This window comes from Patagioenas fasciata, chromosome 22, assembly GCF_037038585.1.
Source record: "Patagioenas fasciata isolate bPatFas1 chromosome 22, bPatFas1.hap1, whole genome shotgun sequence".
In the NCBI taxonomy this organism is placed as follows: Eukaryota; Metazoa; Chordata; class Aves; order Columbiformes; family Columbidae; genus Patagioenas; species Patagioenas fasciata.
This window is the reverse complement of record NC_092541.1, coordinates 3,453,243-3,469,617: the sequence shown is the minus strand read 5'-3', so window position 1 is coordinate 3,469,617 and position 16,375 is coordinate 3,453,243. Positions and strand designations below refer to the sequence as shown.

Genomic DNA, 16,375 nt, shown 5'->3' with positions numbered 1-16,375 from the left:
TCCCCAAGTCCAGGACCACAGGGCACATCTGTCGAGTCACTGGTGTGATGAGCTGTGGGCACAGACCCCGGTGGGTGATCTGGGGACACGCAGCCATGTCCCGGGTGATGCTCAGCTCAACAGGAGGGGTGCGGGAGGTTGGTGGGGATGGGGACACGGCCATGCAGTGTCACACACCCACAGCAACTCGGGGTGCTCGGCACCAGGGACACCAACGCTCCCGGGGGACAAGATGTGGGAGCGCTTTGATGCGCGTCGTTTCCATGGCAATACACGCAGCATCATCCGGGCATCTCCGTGCTGCCGCGGCACCTCGCTGCTCCTGGGGAGCCTTCCTCCACAAGGAAGACAAGAAACCATGGACTCAACGTACGGAATGAACATCTGTGCATCCTCCCAGATGTTGCCCTTGGTGCTTCCCGTACCCCGTGAGGTTGCTGTCCCCATGGGATCGTCCTGCGCCCCAGTGACGCGCTGCGGTGTTGAGTTGGGCTTTGCAGAGCGTGGAAGACGCCTGGCTGGCTTTTCCAGCCTTAAGAGTTAAGCAGCAACATTGCTCCTATTTTACGGATGGGGAAACTGAGGCAAAGGACAAGTGTCTGGGGAGAAACCAAACCTCCCAGCTTGCTGCTTCTGCACAGCACGGGAGGCTTATTACCCAAAATAAACCTTCAGGCCACCTTCTGATACATTCACAATGTGAACCAGGCGAGACAATATCATCTACTTTGTTCACATTGAGCCACGTGGGATCTGCTTTGGGTTTCCCCACGCTGGAGTGTTTCACAGAGCTGCTGGCAGAGGTGACAAGGGACAGCTCCAGGCAGAAACAACCTGAGACTCGAGCTGGATCTTCAGTTCCCAATAAATTAGTGCCGAGCACGGCTTCAGATGTTAATTGCCAGAGAGAAGTGGATCAGTTTGGACATAATAAGGCATGGGGAGAAGGGGGACTCCATGCCTTTGGCAGCATTTCTTCTTTTAATTGCAGCTTCTTGCTTATTCACAGGGATGAACTTTGTTGCTCGCACCCGAGCGCAGTCGGCTGGAGCTTTATTAAGATTTTCGAGCGATGCTCTGAGCAGAAAACCCCGACAAAGTCATGGAAAACCAATGCCAGAAATAGAAAGCTGTGCAATCCGCAGTATATAATACTCTGCAGCCAACTCGAAGTACACGCCGAATTAATCCTCAATTTAATTAACGCTACCCTAATCCTTCAGTGAAAAGAGCAGCTCAGGATTTGTTGGGAAACACTGTCCTGTGTACAGTAAAGTTGATTAATGTGGTGAAAAATGAAACCATCAAGAAGATTTTGCTCTGTTCCCAACTTGGGATGCACTAAGAAATGAATTTACAGGCACCATCCTCTGAAAAGTGGGATTGGAGATGGAGCAAAGGTCTGTGCTTGGGCAACATCACAGAATGAGTTTAAAAACCATAAGATATGAACCAAACCCCAGGTCATTTACATTAATCTTAGCAAGCTAAATGCACCCAAAACCAGACGGTTTTATGCTTCTGTGTCCTATGAGACCTTCCTTTTCCTGACATGTTTAAGCCACGTTAATGTTTCTCATCTCCAGCACGGAGCTTGGAAGTATTAAAGATGCAGCTAATGAGGGCTGGTCCATCCACATTCCATCAAAGGGTTTGTAGCTGGGCTTTTCTGTTTTCTCTCTACTTTGTAGACTGTTTTTCAAAGCTATTTTCATGTTTAGGGCTTCATCCTCGTGTGTGTTTCGTGCAGGAAAAGCAATGACATAGTTCTAAGACTATGCTGTTTGTTTTGCTCTTCTTGTTATCAATGCTGAAAATTAATAACTGTGTGTTTTAAACCCAAAGTTTCTTCTGTGCTTTGGAAAACGCCTTCCCCTCCCTATCCGTGACCAAAAATGGCTGCAACCCAGAATTTTCTATTTAAAAGCACAAGCGCTGTCACTTTTAATTCCCTTATGGATACTTGTAGGTTGTATCTTATTTGCTCGATACAGATGTACGGGGGTTTATTTGCAGATGGGGCACAACATCCAAAAGTGGGAAACACGTGGAATGAAGTCAGAGCTGAACAGACCCGGGGCAAGTGCAGAAATGGGCAGAATAATTTAAAATGGGAAATATTTGGCTAAAACAGCTCCCGTTGCCCAACAAGTTAGACTAAATAGAAGCGTTCTCCTCCAGTTTGTCAGGTAATTACTGAAGGAAGCATATGGTGTCTCCTCTGGAGCGTTGGAAGGGGATCAGCGGCAGGGAAAGAGATGGAGCTGGGTGGGATTGGGGGAGTAACAGCATGGAAACTGGAGGATGCCCGGGAGAGGGTTTGACCCCGTTCTGGTGCACGTTTGCCAATGGGTTTGACACCCAGGTGCCAAACTGGCTGTGGAACCCATGTCTGTGGTGGTGCTGTTGAGCAATTATGAGGTTAGATGGGAACGCTCGGCGTTGCCAGAGGTTTTGGGAAAAGCTGGTTTGACCCGTAGCGCTGGGGAGATGTTGGAAGGGGGGAGACCCTCAAATGGGACCCCATGGGCGGGTAGATGCAGGGGTTGAGCAGAGGATGAGAGAATTTGGACATGTCAACATCCATCTGACATCTCCTGGGGACAGGAGCCCAGTTGTGGCTGAGCGAGCCAAACGCAGCTTTTTAGAATCACAGAATCATCTTGGTTGGAAAAGCCCCTCAAGATCATCGAGTCCAACTATAACCCACCCCTGGCACTGCCCCATGTCCTGAGAACCTCATGTCCGTCTGTCCAACCCTCCAGGGATGGTGACTCCAGCACTGCCCTGGGCAGCCTGTTCCAATGCCCCACAGCCCTTCGGGGAAGAAATTGTTCCCCACATCCAACCTCAGCCTCCCCTGGTGCAACTTGAGGCCACGGTGGGTCCCAGTGATAGGGTTGTGTTGCTTCCAATAGCACCCAGCATGGGCAGGTAGTGGGAAGTGATTTGGGTCATGGTCAGTGGGTCTTGAGTAGAAGGCCAAGAGCAAAGGATGCTCAATGCCAGTGTCACCCTGGGAGGCTCCAATGAAGAGAAAAGCCAAAATAAACTCACAAATTCTGTGCCAGGATCCCACCAAGATGGGATTCAGAGGCGATGCTCAAGCTCCACACTCTCCACGTGCCGCCCCGTGCAACAGCGACACTGCCTGCCCTAAATCGTGACTTTATTTAGATCCCAAACTTCTGTTGCAAGGAGGCAAAAACAAATCATTATCTGGCATCGGGCGTCGCGGAGCCAATTCACAGGGCACAGATTAGCACATCAATCGATGGGAGCACGTGTTCCGTTGTGAGCCTTGCGGATCAATATGTCTGACCGGTTAAAAGCCCAACTCCAGCTGGTTGAGCTGAGCCCTGGCAGAGAACTCACTGCAACCTCCCCGAATTTCACAGAAGTATGCACGGCCTGGGGAGATAACCGTTTTAATAATGTGGAAATGCATTTAAATTTCTGTGAATATCAGCTAAAAAGTAGATGTCACCTGTTTTTTGTAGCTTGATAGTATGGATTGTGCTGGAGAAACCGTGCGTCTCTGCGTTAGAGGGAGAACGAGCCCTTGGGGTGGGCGGCAGCGTGAGGACCAGGAACATGGAGATGCTCTTGGTCCCCGTGGTGATTTGGGTTGAGTCCCTGGTGTAAACGCTGCCGCTGGGTTTCCTTCCTTGATGCCCAGATGCAACTGCTTATCTCCTCCTTTTGACCAGCTACAATTTTCCATATAGGGACAAGCATCCCCACGCCGGTGGACACCATCCCACCCCCCACAGCCCGCTAACCTCCCCCCTTCTTCTTCCAGAGGAGACAACGTTCGAGGCCGGAGTCAAAGTCCAGATCCACAGCCAGTCCGAGCCACCTTTTGTCCAGGAGCTGGGCTTTGGGGTGGCTCCTGGATTCCAGACCTTTGTGGCCACCCAAGAGCAAAGGGTAAGTCCAAAATTTCATTTAGATCACTGCAGCGGGTCCAGACGACACGTTGCTTCTATGTGCTGATGCCCCTTGAGAAGCATCTTCTTGACTAACAGCTGGGTTTGTGCCTTGCTTCAAATTGGTTGGGATGAGGGTGGCTCTTCCAGTGTTGTTTCCCATGCGGTGCCCACAATCCTTATAATTTTGGCCACATCCATGCCTGGTAATTTCCCCGCCTTGCTCTTCCATGGTGATCGTTGGGCTGCGGCAGTCGCTCCATGTGTTGGGAACCTTCCAACCCTCCGAGAAGCGATGCTTTTTGCCAAAAGGCTTTCACACTCCGAGGATATAAAAAGAGACAAGAGGAGAGTGTTTCATTATGTAGATCAGCGTGAATCCTTTCAGGTAACACCGAAAGAGTCATGTTATTTATGATAAAGTGTGGAGGGATGCCCGTGGCTCGGGATGCATCGCCATCCCTGAGTCCCACTGGTGGCACATCATCGCAGCGTGGATGGATGCGACGTGACGTTGCGTCGTTAGCCCCAAATCCTCGTTAGCCGTTTGGAAAGCCAGCCAGCAGTACAGTTTATTCCCCCAGCTTGGCCACAGTGCTTTCATTCCTAGCCCTCCTGCTTCATTGCCTCTCTCGTTTTCCTCCCCACTCTTGCATCCACCCTCAAATGAGACATAAATCAAATCAAGGAAGGCGAATGCGAGCTGTTGGACGCTTCACTCTGATTAAACCTCCACGGAGATCGAAGCCACAGTCGTTAACACGTCAGCTCAGAGCAACGCGAGGCGTTCACCACCGAATATATCGTTAAGGCTTCTCTCCGTGGTCACTGGGTACCAAAATACACCCAAAGCCGCTGCAGATCCTCCCTCCATCATTACGGCGCACTCGTGTGTCATCATCCAGGAGATAACGAACGGTGCAGGTTCCCGGTGGGCGAGCGCCAGGTGGAAACTTCTCAATTAAAGCAGGGAAACGTTCGCTGTTGTCAATTTGTGTCTCCGGTGGGCTGGAGAAAATGAGCAGCTTAATTATTATTACGCTCTCGTTTTGGGGCGTTACACCTTAGTAACGGCGGAGGCAAAGGGATCTTGGGGGCTGAGGTGGCAGCTGCTGAAGTCCAAAGCAGAAAGGGGCTTGGAAACCCATTGTGGGGGTTTCTCAGGCCCATTCCCTTGACACAAGCCCTTCCATGTGTCCCCAACGTCCTCACCTCGCTCCGCAGCTGCTTTCTGCCATCCCAGGGGACACTCGGCGTCGCTTACATGGGGCGTGCTGCAGGATAAAGACTCTGGAAGGATGGAAAACTGATTAATTACTGTTGGCAGTAATTACTGCTCCCTTCAACCCAAACTATTCTGTGATTCTATGATTCTAATCAGGAGGGAAAGTTGATAATTGAGGATCTTGGGCTGCATTAACCCAAGTGCCCTGGTTAAACGCCAAGCAAAGCCGTTCCCCTCCAGCTCCCCAAGTCCCCGCTGCGATTTGCAGCTGAATTCAGTATCATTTTCTCCATCTTCAACCATCATGAATTCTTATTGTGGATGTTAAAAGCATTTTTGGTCTTTCCTCCTTCCAGAGGGAGGTGAATTACATCCACCTGCACTATTACACGTACACACACGTTCTATGGTCAGGGTATCGTGATGTGTGAAAGATTTTGGCAACACCTCCTTGAATGGAACCAGCTCGGCAGCACGAGTGGGAATTGGAAAGATTCGTCTTATTTCAACATCGCGGCTTCACCAAGATTTGGGAGCGTGGCGGGAGCCGGAGCCTGCAGCGAGGGTCTTAAGGACTTTGTTTTAAGATAGAAATAGCATAAACGCTGGAGATTTTTCAGACAGATGCTGTAAATCTTCCTGATCCCATCGCCAACATTAACTATTGCATTATGTCTATACAAAAATCAGATTTTTCTATCAGGAAGACAGCCGGTTGAGAGGGGCAAAAAACCCCATCCCTTCCCAAATCCCTCCTTCCAAGCAGGGAAGATGTAAAAGACAACAAGAAAATCAGATTTGGGGTCTCTTAGCTGGCGCGTGTCCCCTCTTGTGCAGAGTTTTGGTGCTGGGAGAGGGGCCGACACGTTTCTGCTCAGGTTCTGTAACTGGTTTAGGATGATCCTGCGGCCCAGGACACGCAGAGCAGCCCACCCCAATCCTTCCTCTTCATAAAGTCACTTTGAACCTAATCACAACCATTACAGCATGCACATCCTACCGCCTCCCCTAATTAACCCGCAGGGACCAGACAGGCATCACCCGCCTTCTCAAGCCCCGAATGCACATCTTCTATTCAGAGTCCTGATTTAGCTTGATTTCTTTCTCTCCTACTAAATCTCTAAATGTGGGGAATGGCACATACTGCTCCTTCAACCAGTCGGGGCAAAAGGTGGAAAAACCCATGAATATCACCCACAGGGCTGAGTCCGGCCAGTTATTGAGGTCCCAATCTGTGTGTTTTACACCATGAATGATCCTCCAGCTGGAGAAGAGGAGAAATAAAGATCAAGAGAAGATGGTTTCACATCTCCCAGTTCAGAGCAACCTCTGTTTTACTTAGAAGCACTTTTCCCAGTGAAAATAGGTGTGGAATTGGGCAGACTCGCCTTGGTGCAGCAGTATAAGCTGAGCTTTATTTTTGAGACGGGCTTTGGGGTGGAGGGGTTTTATTTGTGGCTGGCTTAGAGGCTCGTGGCTTTATTTGTGGCTCTGTAACTATTCCACCTGTCCGTGCTCAGATCTATCCCTTTGTTCCTTCATCCCAGCCTGGAAATCAGAGTATTTACTGGGCTTTACTTACTGATTTCCTGCATTTTCAGGTATGCGGTTGCTCAGCTCAAGCGAGGACTTTGCGTCTTGGTTCCAGGGCAATAAATCCCAGATCTTTATACCAAAAGCCCTTTGTCGAAAGCAAACTCTGGCTCCGCGATGGCGCGCGATCTCAGTAAATCTCCCTTTAAAATCAGCTGTCAGTCTAAAAACAAAGAACAAAATCAGTCTTCCTCCTCATTCTGCAGTGGTTGAGCCCTTGGATTCCTGCAGAGCGACACTTTTAAGATGCATTTACCGGTTGGGGAACTGCGTCATTAATGCGGTAACGATGTTGTGCTGATTTGCACTAATAGCATCGTAAGAGGGACTTTGTTATGGGTTGCGTGTGCTGAGTCAGCAAAAGCAATCCCGCCAAGGCAGTGACAGCAGGAGGTTTCCTCCATAAAACGTGGTTGTTGGCTTATGTAGGCCAAACCGGTTCTTTGCTGCGGACTCAGGCCTAAAGGGAGATGCTTTCTGTCTGAAATCTCAGACTGAAGCCATCCCATGAAGTTTAAGGGGAGCCGGGACCGAACTCCCCAAAGGGAGGCGGCACAGTTGCAATTAAAACAAGAGCGTCTTGATGGAGGAGGGTGGAAAACCCTTTGGGGTGATTTTCCATGCACCACGGCAGTGGCGGTGAATGCAACATGATGTTTTCCCTCGGGAAGGAGCTGGTGTGGTTTCCATGGACGTGCAAGATCGTGGATGACATTTTCTGGGGTTTTCACCCCATTTTACACAGTCCCTGTTGCGCCTTGCGGCGAGAGATGCTCCAGCCTCGCAGGGGAGCGGTTTCCATGGCAATTGCTGAGTCTTAATGAATACGGTTTGTTTTCTGATGAACGGGCAAAACCCCGAGCTGCGCGGGAGCTGGTTGGGGACACGCTGTCCTGTCACCCCCCCAGGGAACACCCCGAGTTCAGCAGTGCCCTTCAGCACTTCCCTTGGAGGGATCCACCTCAATGTTTCCCTTTTCCTGGCTCTTTTGGGTGAGCATGGGGCTATAATAAGCCCCTCCGGACCTTGCGTTGTGGATGATTTTGGTCAGGGAAAAATTTAATGGAATATAACAAGGGCAAGTGTAGAGTCTTGAATGTGGGCAGGAACAACCCCAGGTTCCAGTGTAAGTTGGGGAATGACCTATTAGAGAGCAGTGTAGGGGAAAGGGACCTGGGGGTCCTGGGGACAGCAGGGTGACCATGAGCCAGCACTGGGCCCTTGTGGCCAGGAAGCCAATGGTACCTGGGGTGGGTTAGAAGGGGGTGGTCAGTAGGTCAGAGAGGTTCTCCTGCCCCTCTGCTCTGCCCTGGGGAGACCACACCTGGAATATTGTGTCCAGTTGTGGCCCCTCAGTTCCAGAAGGACAGGGAACTGCTGCAGAGAGTCCAGCGCAGCCACCAAGATGCTGAAGGGAGTGGAGCATCTCCCGTGTGAGGAAAGGCTGAGGGAGCTGGGGCTCTGGAGCTGGAGAAGAGGAGACTGAGGGGGGACTCATTCCTGGGGATCAATATGGAAAGGGGCAGTGTCAGGAGGATGGAGCCAGGCTCTTCTGGGTGACAACCAGTGACAGGACAAGGGGCAATGGGTGCAAACTGGAACACAGGAGGTTCCACTGAAAGAGGAGAAGCAACTTGTTGGGGGTGAGGGTGTCAGAGCCTGGCCCAGGCTGCCCAGGGAGGTTGTGGAGTCTCCTTCTCTGCAGACATTCAAACCCGCCTGGACACCTTCCTGTGGAACCTCAGCTGGGTGTTCCTGCTCCATGGGGGGATTGCACTGGATGAGCTTTACAGGGCCCCTCAACCCCTGACATTCTGGGATTCTGTGGATGCTGCAGCATCCCCCCCATACTCCTGCACTATTGCACAGCACCAGGGTGTGGGAAGACACACTGGAAATTATATTTCGAAGGGCTGATCCCGTGAAGAAAGACAAATTCCTCCTGGATTTTGCTGCTGGGTTTTAAGGCATCGTTGCCACATCCCAGCAGCATCCCCTGAGTCTCTCCCATAAGGGATGGGATCCGAAAATGTTCCTTCCCCAGCTCCCTGTTACGCCGCCAGCACGGCGCGTTAGAGAAGATGAAAAGCGCACTAAAAATGGCAATTTCTGCCAACTTGGCAGTAAAAATTTAAGAGGCTTCAATTAAGCCAACAGGTTCAGAGACGGAGCAGTATTGTTTAATAGGGCTCTAGTGTGCCTGGGAGACTCATCCCCTCGTAACACTTGCACGGGACAGAGAGCATCAGCGATGAGCAACTGAGGTGTAATTACAGAGCAGGCGAACGGGACTCGGGGTCTGGCAGCGATCACGCTGAAGCCCGTATTTCCAAACAGGGTGTAAGCAGCGACATTTGAAAATTAGGAGCAATTAAATAGTATTTCCCATGTTTCCGAACCCTCGCTCAGAGCATCTTCTCCTACCTACGGTCTAACACGTCCTCCTGGAAAAAACATTCACTCTCTGATTGCTCTCTGGTTCTCTCGATCCCACGCACTCTCCCAGTTGATTTCCTCCAGTATATCATCAGACGCTGAATTAATTCAACAACAAGAAGCAAAACCGGCAGGCAGTGGTTGCCGGCCACATAGAAAACATCATTGCACGGGAGCGGTTCAAAGCAGGAGATGTATGGAAACGATTGATACGACAGCGAGCGGTTTTGCTTAGGAAACAGCATTAGGAGTGAATCGGCTGGTTTGTAAAAGGATGCGAAAGAAAATGGGTTTGGAGGAGAGCGATGGAAATGGGTTATGGCCAGGAACGGTGTGTCTGGATGGGGAGAGATTAAAAAGGGAAGGAGAAGAAAGAGCAAACAGCAGGGATGTCGATGAAGTGATGGCTGGGTGCTCCTGCTAACCCTTCACTGTGTTATGTGAATAAGAGGATTTATTTTTAAAGAGGGAAAGCTGCTTGCTGAGGACAGGGTGGCTTTGGGGGGTGCACATCCCACCACGCATCCCCTAAATTCGGCACCTGTGTAAGGATTTGGCAGAGTTTATTGCAATATAAAGCAGAGTTTGTACATAAGTGAAGGGTACAACTCACAGAGCAGCGAGCTGGAAGCAAATTGTAGATGGTCAGAGCAACAAATATTTGGAGCAGCCATCCTGGGGGCAAGCGGGGGATGATGGACTTTCTGGGGAGCCACAAGAGGTTTTGATATTGCTGATTGATTTGCAATGGTATTTCCAAGGAAACAGGGACCTGGAGGAGCTTGGAGTTCCAAAGTTAGATCGTTTCTCCAGTGCCCACTCACCTCGAGCGCCTGGGGATTCGTGGGCTATTAAACATCCCCGAGCTCTGCTCAGCAGAACCTTCAGTTGCTGGAAGGGTTAAGTTCTTGTCCTTAAACTCAACTTCTTCGGTGCTCGCCTGAAGGCAGCAAATGGGAAGGAACAGCCGTATGGAACACGGCAAAGGAGGCGGCAAATAGATGACTTCCAGCATCATTAACAGGGAGATGGTGCCAGCGAGCTGTGTGTACGCCGAGCCTATTTTAAGCATTTTACAAGTGCTAAAGCTGCCTAGTCTTGAGATTCTATTAAATTGATGCTATTTGATGTCTCATTAAAGAACGGAGGTTTCTGGTTAGTATTTCATTTGGAGCAAATGCCAACACACCCCACCTGGGAAGAGAAAAGGGATGTTCAGGGAGAGGTTTGCGTCTCTCTGTGATGATCTCTGCCTGAAGTTTGGTGGCATCAGGCAGATGGCCACATGTGGAGAAGGCAGGAGAAGGGCTGAGACAGAATCACAGGTGGTTTGGATTGAAGGGGCCTTCCCAGCTCCCCCAGTGCCACCCCTGCCATGACAGGGACATCTTCACCAGCTCAGGTTGCTCAGAGCCCCGTCCAGCCTGGCCTGGGATGTCTCCAGGGATGGTTCAGCCACCACCTCTCTGGCCAACCTGGGCCAGGCTCTCACCACCCTCAGGGACAACAATTCCTTCCTCATGTCCAGCCTGAATCTCCCTCCTTTAGTTTCAAACCATCACCCCTTGTCCTATCACAACAGGCCCTGCTCAAAAGTCTGTCCCCATCTTTCTTTTAGGTCCAGAAAGGCCACACTATTTCTTACCACAAGTCAGTGCTTGATGCCTCCCCAAAGCCGAACTCACCGCAGACCACGGCTGCAAACTGGGCTGAAACGACCCCAACCTCATGCTGGAAACATCTCCACTGCATTTCCACATCGTCCTTATTGCATAAAATTAATCATGCAAAAAAAGCAGAGATACCTCTTCAAATAGATTTTAAAGAAGACATCTGTGGCTGCAGACAGATATTGGTTATCAGGAGGCTCAGTGCCAAGAGCAGCAGGCAAAGGGCAGGAGTGTGGCCGGGAAAAAGAACCATGGCAGGGGGAGGTTGAGCTGAACGGTCCCCCCAACCACAACCCCCTTTCCCCCCCACGTTTACCATGAGCAGCCCATCCTCCCCTTGCATTTCGGGCAAGCAAGATCCATCCTGCTTTTAAGGAGACAAGTCGATTTGTTCCTTCTCCTTGCGGCGCCTGCCAGTTCGTAACTGATTGTCGTAATCCCTAATAGCCGCGATCGAGAGAATTTAAAAAGCATTTCATTAATTAATTAAGTATTAATGATTGCGAAAGCGTGAGGACGCGAGTTTGTCAACCTCAATTAGAGGCTGAAGCTGAATTTCCAGAAGCGGGAGCCAGCGCGGTGCCGGGGAGGGGTTTGTGCCCTTGGAAAGTGGCGATGGAGCAATGTGAGAGCTCAGCACCGCTCTCCTGCATGAACCAAGGGCAGAAATGGTCCCTGCTGCCTTTACCCCTGCTTGTCTTTTTGCTTTTATGGTGGTTTTTTCCTCTCCAGCTTCAAAGAGAAGTCGTCTTTGGTGGGAGCAGAGCGGGTTGGAGCAGAGCAGCTCAGCATCCTTGGGCAGCCCCAGATTAGCATCATTTGGGAGAGGGGAAAGCGATTTTTCTCGAGAAGAGGAGACCTCACGCTGCCCAGGAGGGGCTGCGGGGGAGAGGAATCAAACCCAATTAGCATCTCTCCCATTTGCGGTGTTTACACGGCTGCGGGATTGCTCCTGTTTGCCAGCTCGGCTCCCCCTTGTGCTCCTCCCAATGATGCTACGGCCTCGTTAGCACCTCCAAAGGTCAAGTGTCTCAAACGAGTTGCTGGGGCAGTTCTGTGGGGCCAAACGCTTTGGATGTAAAGGCTTTGCTTCAGAAAAGACCGGTTTTGGCAAGGAGGGGTTTAAGGAGCGATGCTCTTATGGATGGGTTCAGTATTTTGTGAACCCCGGGGCTTTGCAGAGGCAGGAGGGACAATGGGAATGTGGATGGGGCTGGCCTGCGGTGGGAAAAGCCACAGAAAAGAACCTCAGGATCCTGCTCCGTGGAAAACATGCTGTGGGCTGGGGAAGAGTTATAGAATCGTTTGGGTTGGAAGGGACCTTCGAAGCTCATCTGGTCCAACCCCCCCACCACGAGCAGGGAGTTTGGCCCCTTGGTTTGAGTCTTTCGCTGCAAGGTGCAATATTTGAAGGGGATAATCCCACCCAGCTCTGGGGCCGGATGGTGTCCTCGCTGCAGGAGAACAGGGAGCGTTTTGGAGGGGGCAGCACAGCGGTCCTGGCTGCCCTGCCTTGTGTTACACCTGCAAGCGACGCTGCTGTGGCTCCAAATACAGGCGGTAACAGAGCAGCTGCCTCCAGGGATAAATAAAAGATCAGGACAGGAGTTGTCTACATCAGAGATGTGCGACATTGCTGCCTGCTAAGCAGATCCACCTGGGAAAGGCAAGGGGAGCTTTCCTGGGACCAAATTACCTTCGGATGTTAAGGCGGGATCTGGGAAGCATGTCTCCCCTTTCCTCTGCAGAGCCCCATCCCTAATGATGCGCCTCCTCCCTCTGGAGAGGCCCCGCATCCATATCTGGCTGCTGATCAGTCGGGAGTTTGCTTCTGATTACAAATTACAGAGTGTGAGTTGAGCACCGAGCCTTTCAATCTGTAATTACGGTGAAGGCTCCAGGTAATAGCCCTTGATGAGCCCCTTGGAGAGAGAAGAGTTCATTGACTTGCTCAAGGGAGGGAGGGTCCAGCCTGCCAGCCCAGGAGATTTGTCTCTAAAATCTTGCCCAAAAGAAGAACAGATTTCCTTTAAAAAGTCAAAATTGGAGCTTCCCTGGAGTCTCCTGTTGGAGATGCAACCCGGCTTTGCTTTGCGGTGTGAGGGTAGTTGGTGCTCGTGGTCCTGGCTACAAAACGGGCCATAACGCTGTTAATGAAGTTGCATTGATTAGGATTTAATTAATCATTCAGCCCTCGCACCTCTTGCAGACGCGGTGCCAGTTCACGAGCGCCGTGGCTCGACTCCAACGCTGGCCGAGCAAAGAAGTATGTAAGCTAAAATATCTGATCGCCGCTCCATCATTTTCTGATCCCGTCACCTGCATTCGGAACAAAATTTAAAGGGCTTAAAAGATTAGCGTGTAGCTGTGCTTGGAAGAGATCTGATACCATCTGAGACGGCGATTATTTATTCTCCTTTATCATACAACGTGCAACATATGGGTCCCTTTCTCCACCGCGGATGACTAAATGATGGCATCTGGTACTCTATTATATTGCAAGTGTAAAGCAAACGAGAAAAGCTCCTCTTCAGACGGCTCTTTGCTATTGTCACAAAGACGCTCTCGATATTCTCATTCCAAGGTGCTGTTTTGCACATTTTCAAACCCATCCCATTCAGATCAACCCAGATCCTCAGAGGATGCTGAGATTGTCGGGAGCTGGGTGCCTCAGCTGGTCCCTGCAGATGGGACGGATCCCTCCATCACCTGCTGCGTCTTCACACCCGTTGTGGGTATCATCTGCTCCCAGCAGCTGAATTGCGCTCGCTGCTGTTGCTTTGCGAAGCAGCTTGAGCAGCAGCGTGGATTTCAACAGATTTTGGGGGTGCTGGAGCTCGCATCCCTCAACCTGGGCACTGATAGACAATGTATAGCATCCCATTTCTTTGCACCATTGCAGAGGTGCTGAGATCACACAGATCTGCTGGGGCTGGACATCGCTGCCAAGTGGTTGGCACTTGAGACCAGGGATGATGAGGTTCTCAGAGATGTGCTTTAGTGCCAGGGTTGGGTTAACGGTTGGATTTGACGGCCTTAAAGGTCTCTTCTAACCAAAATGATTCTACGATGCTCCCAGGAGCAGGGGAAGGGAGTTGGGGAGGGAAGCAGAGCCAATACTGGGTTCGCCGTCACATGGTGACCCCTTCTCCCTTGTGCAGGCAGGGGCTGAGCTCTTTTTGGGTCTGTCCTGGACGTCCTGCAGGGGAAGACCTTGAACTACCAACTCATCATGAGGAGGACCTGTGGCTCATCTGGAAGAAGAACCAGTGTGGTGCCCATAGATGCATCAGGCAAAGTGCTGGAATAAGCAAAGCACCTCTGGGTTCCTGGATGGGAACTGTTCATGGCAAAATCGTTCCTAGAGAAGGAATTGGTTTGGTTTGGTTGAGCTGAGAGCTTGTCCAGCCCCAGAGGGCAGGATCACCCACTGAAACCTGGCGACCTTCCCCAGACTCTCCTTTAGAATCATACAATAGTTTGGGTTGGAAAAGACCTTCAAAGATCATCTTTGGTCTTTAGCTTCCAGAGTTCATGCCCTTCCAAGTCCAACTGTGCCCATACCCGGCTGTCCTCACCACAAGCCATGTTCATCCCAACATCTCATCTTTCTCTTCCTGGCCACAATTTAAGCCCGTTATGGCTTTTTTAACATCTGGGCGGTTCGTAAGTCAAAGCCACAGGGGGTTTCATCAGCTCTGCAAGCTGTGCAGAAGGTGACCATGTTTCCAGAGGGTGCTTTGGAGAGCTGGAGCTCTGCTCTTGTAGGAGATCTCATGGGGCAGACCTAGAGCAGAGCATGGGCTCCAGACAGCTCACACTGCCCTAGTTCCACCATAGTTACCCCAGGTCTACGCCTGAAGGATTCAGGGGGTCGCCATTTATCCAACAGCATCTGCAATGTGCCTCCGCTTTGTGTGTCACCTCTTCTCCTCCCTTCCCCACACATCACCAGCAGAAACCCAAAACAAGCACCGTAGAGCCTCAGCGCCGAGTCCTAGGCTCATAGTCCATCAATACATGTTTACAAATTTATTTCAGGATGTGATTAATCTTACTACATTATTTTTTTTCAAGGCATGTTTTCGTTCAGCCGACGTGCTTTGCCAGCACAAAACGTTCTGTTTGGAGCAAAGCACAGCAAATTGGACGCTGCTTTAAAACACAGAGAAGGAGGGGGTCGGGGGATGCTATTTTCTGCTCTCTAGCAAAGAGGAGTGCGGAGCATTTAGCAAAGATAAATGGGAAACGGGAAAGGCTGCCAAGCTGCAGACAGGAGAGGAACGAGGTAGATTTGGCCACGGGGGCCAGCGAGTGACTGTTTTTCCTCCAGCGTGTTCTGAATTAAGGCTTTTTTGTGGTGGATTGTGGAGTCCTGCTTGTCTTATCTCTGCTTTTGTGTTAAATAAAACAGAAGGGTTTGCACGGCGCTAACGCTGAGCAGAGGCACTTACGAACCTCCCTGGAGGTGGTGTGGGAATGGGGGAGAAGAAGGCAGGTTCCCCAACATCATGAGGTGCCAGGAGAGGAGACAAAGTGTATTTAGCTCCACAGGGCTCTCGCTGAGCATGGGCGTTTGGAAAAGGATGGGATTGACCTGTCTGCCTTCTCTGGGGCTGCAGCAAGGTGCTGCTCAGCACCACATCCCATTGCTGAGCCTCCATCCATGGGGAGCAGGAAGGTTTGGAGGCTCCTGATGGCTCCGGTGCATCCTTCCCTTGGCATTTTTCACCTTCTGCAGCAGTCTCCAGTTACTGAACTGTTCTTGGTCTCTTCCATGTGCTTCCCGCTTCCCTCGCTCTCTCTGAGGGTTGTGATCTGTATTTTTCATCAAGAAAAGTGCCTGAAGAAGGGAACGGTGCAAATGTGGCAGCTTGGCTCGCACCAGAGCAGTCACAGCCATTGCCAGGATGTCACTGCCACCCGGTCCTGCTCCTCGGTGCCACCAGCGCTGTGTTGTCCCCATGAGTGGCACAGTTCGGAGGTCAGAGTAAGCTGGAGATGAGAGATGTTGACACACGGGTGCCAATGACCCCATGTGTGCTGTCACCAAAGTCAGAGATGATTTGCAGGTCGGAGCCTCCCTTCAGTCCCTGCTTGGGCAGGAGTTTCCCAACGGTGCAAGAAAGAGCCCAGAGCTGCTCTTGGAGAGCGTTTGGTGCCGCACGTCCCCGATGCACCGTGCTGCTGCAGCTCTGCTCCTGGGGATGCTGGGGTGGGGGGACAGCAGAGCAGCTCTGGAGCAGAAGATCAGGAGGACACGCTGAGAGTTGGGGTGTTCAGCTGGAGAAGAGAAGCTCCAGGGACACCTTAGTGCAGCCTTTCTGGACTTAAAAGGAGCCAAGAAGAAAGATGGGGACAGACTTTTGAGCAGGGCCTGTTGTGACAGGACAAGGGGTGATGGTTTGAAACTAAAGGAGGGAGATTCAGGCTGGACATGAGGAAGGAATTGTGGTCCCTGAGGGTGGTGAGAGCCTGGCCCAGGTTGGCCAGAGAGGTGGTGGCTGAACCATCCCTGGAGA

The 16,375-nt window shown here is 51.1% G+C and overlaps 1 protein-coding gene across 4 annotated transcripts in view; it reads left to right on the top strand.

The window, feature by feature from the left end:
- The window catches only part of ASIC2 (acid sensing ion channel subunit 2), a 400,281-nt gene that overhangs the window by 375,696 nt on the left and 8,210 nt on the right, over positions 1-16,375 (top strand). For all 4 annotated transcript variants that reach the window (XR_011735541.1, XM_065856399.2, XM_071798184.1 and 1 more), the window contains exon 3: positions 3,803-3,930. Coding sequence is in view for 3 of the 4 variants with exons in the window: in XM_065856399.2 (XP_065712471.1) it covers positions 3,803-3,930 (128 nt within the window). In the remaining variant the exon portion in view is untranslated. The remainder of the gene's footprint in view (positions 1-3,802; positions 3,931-16,375) is intronic.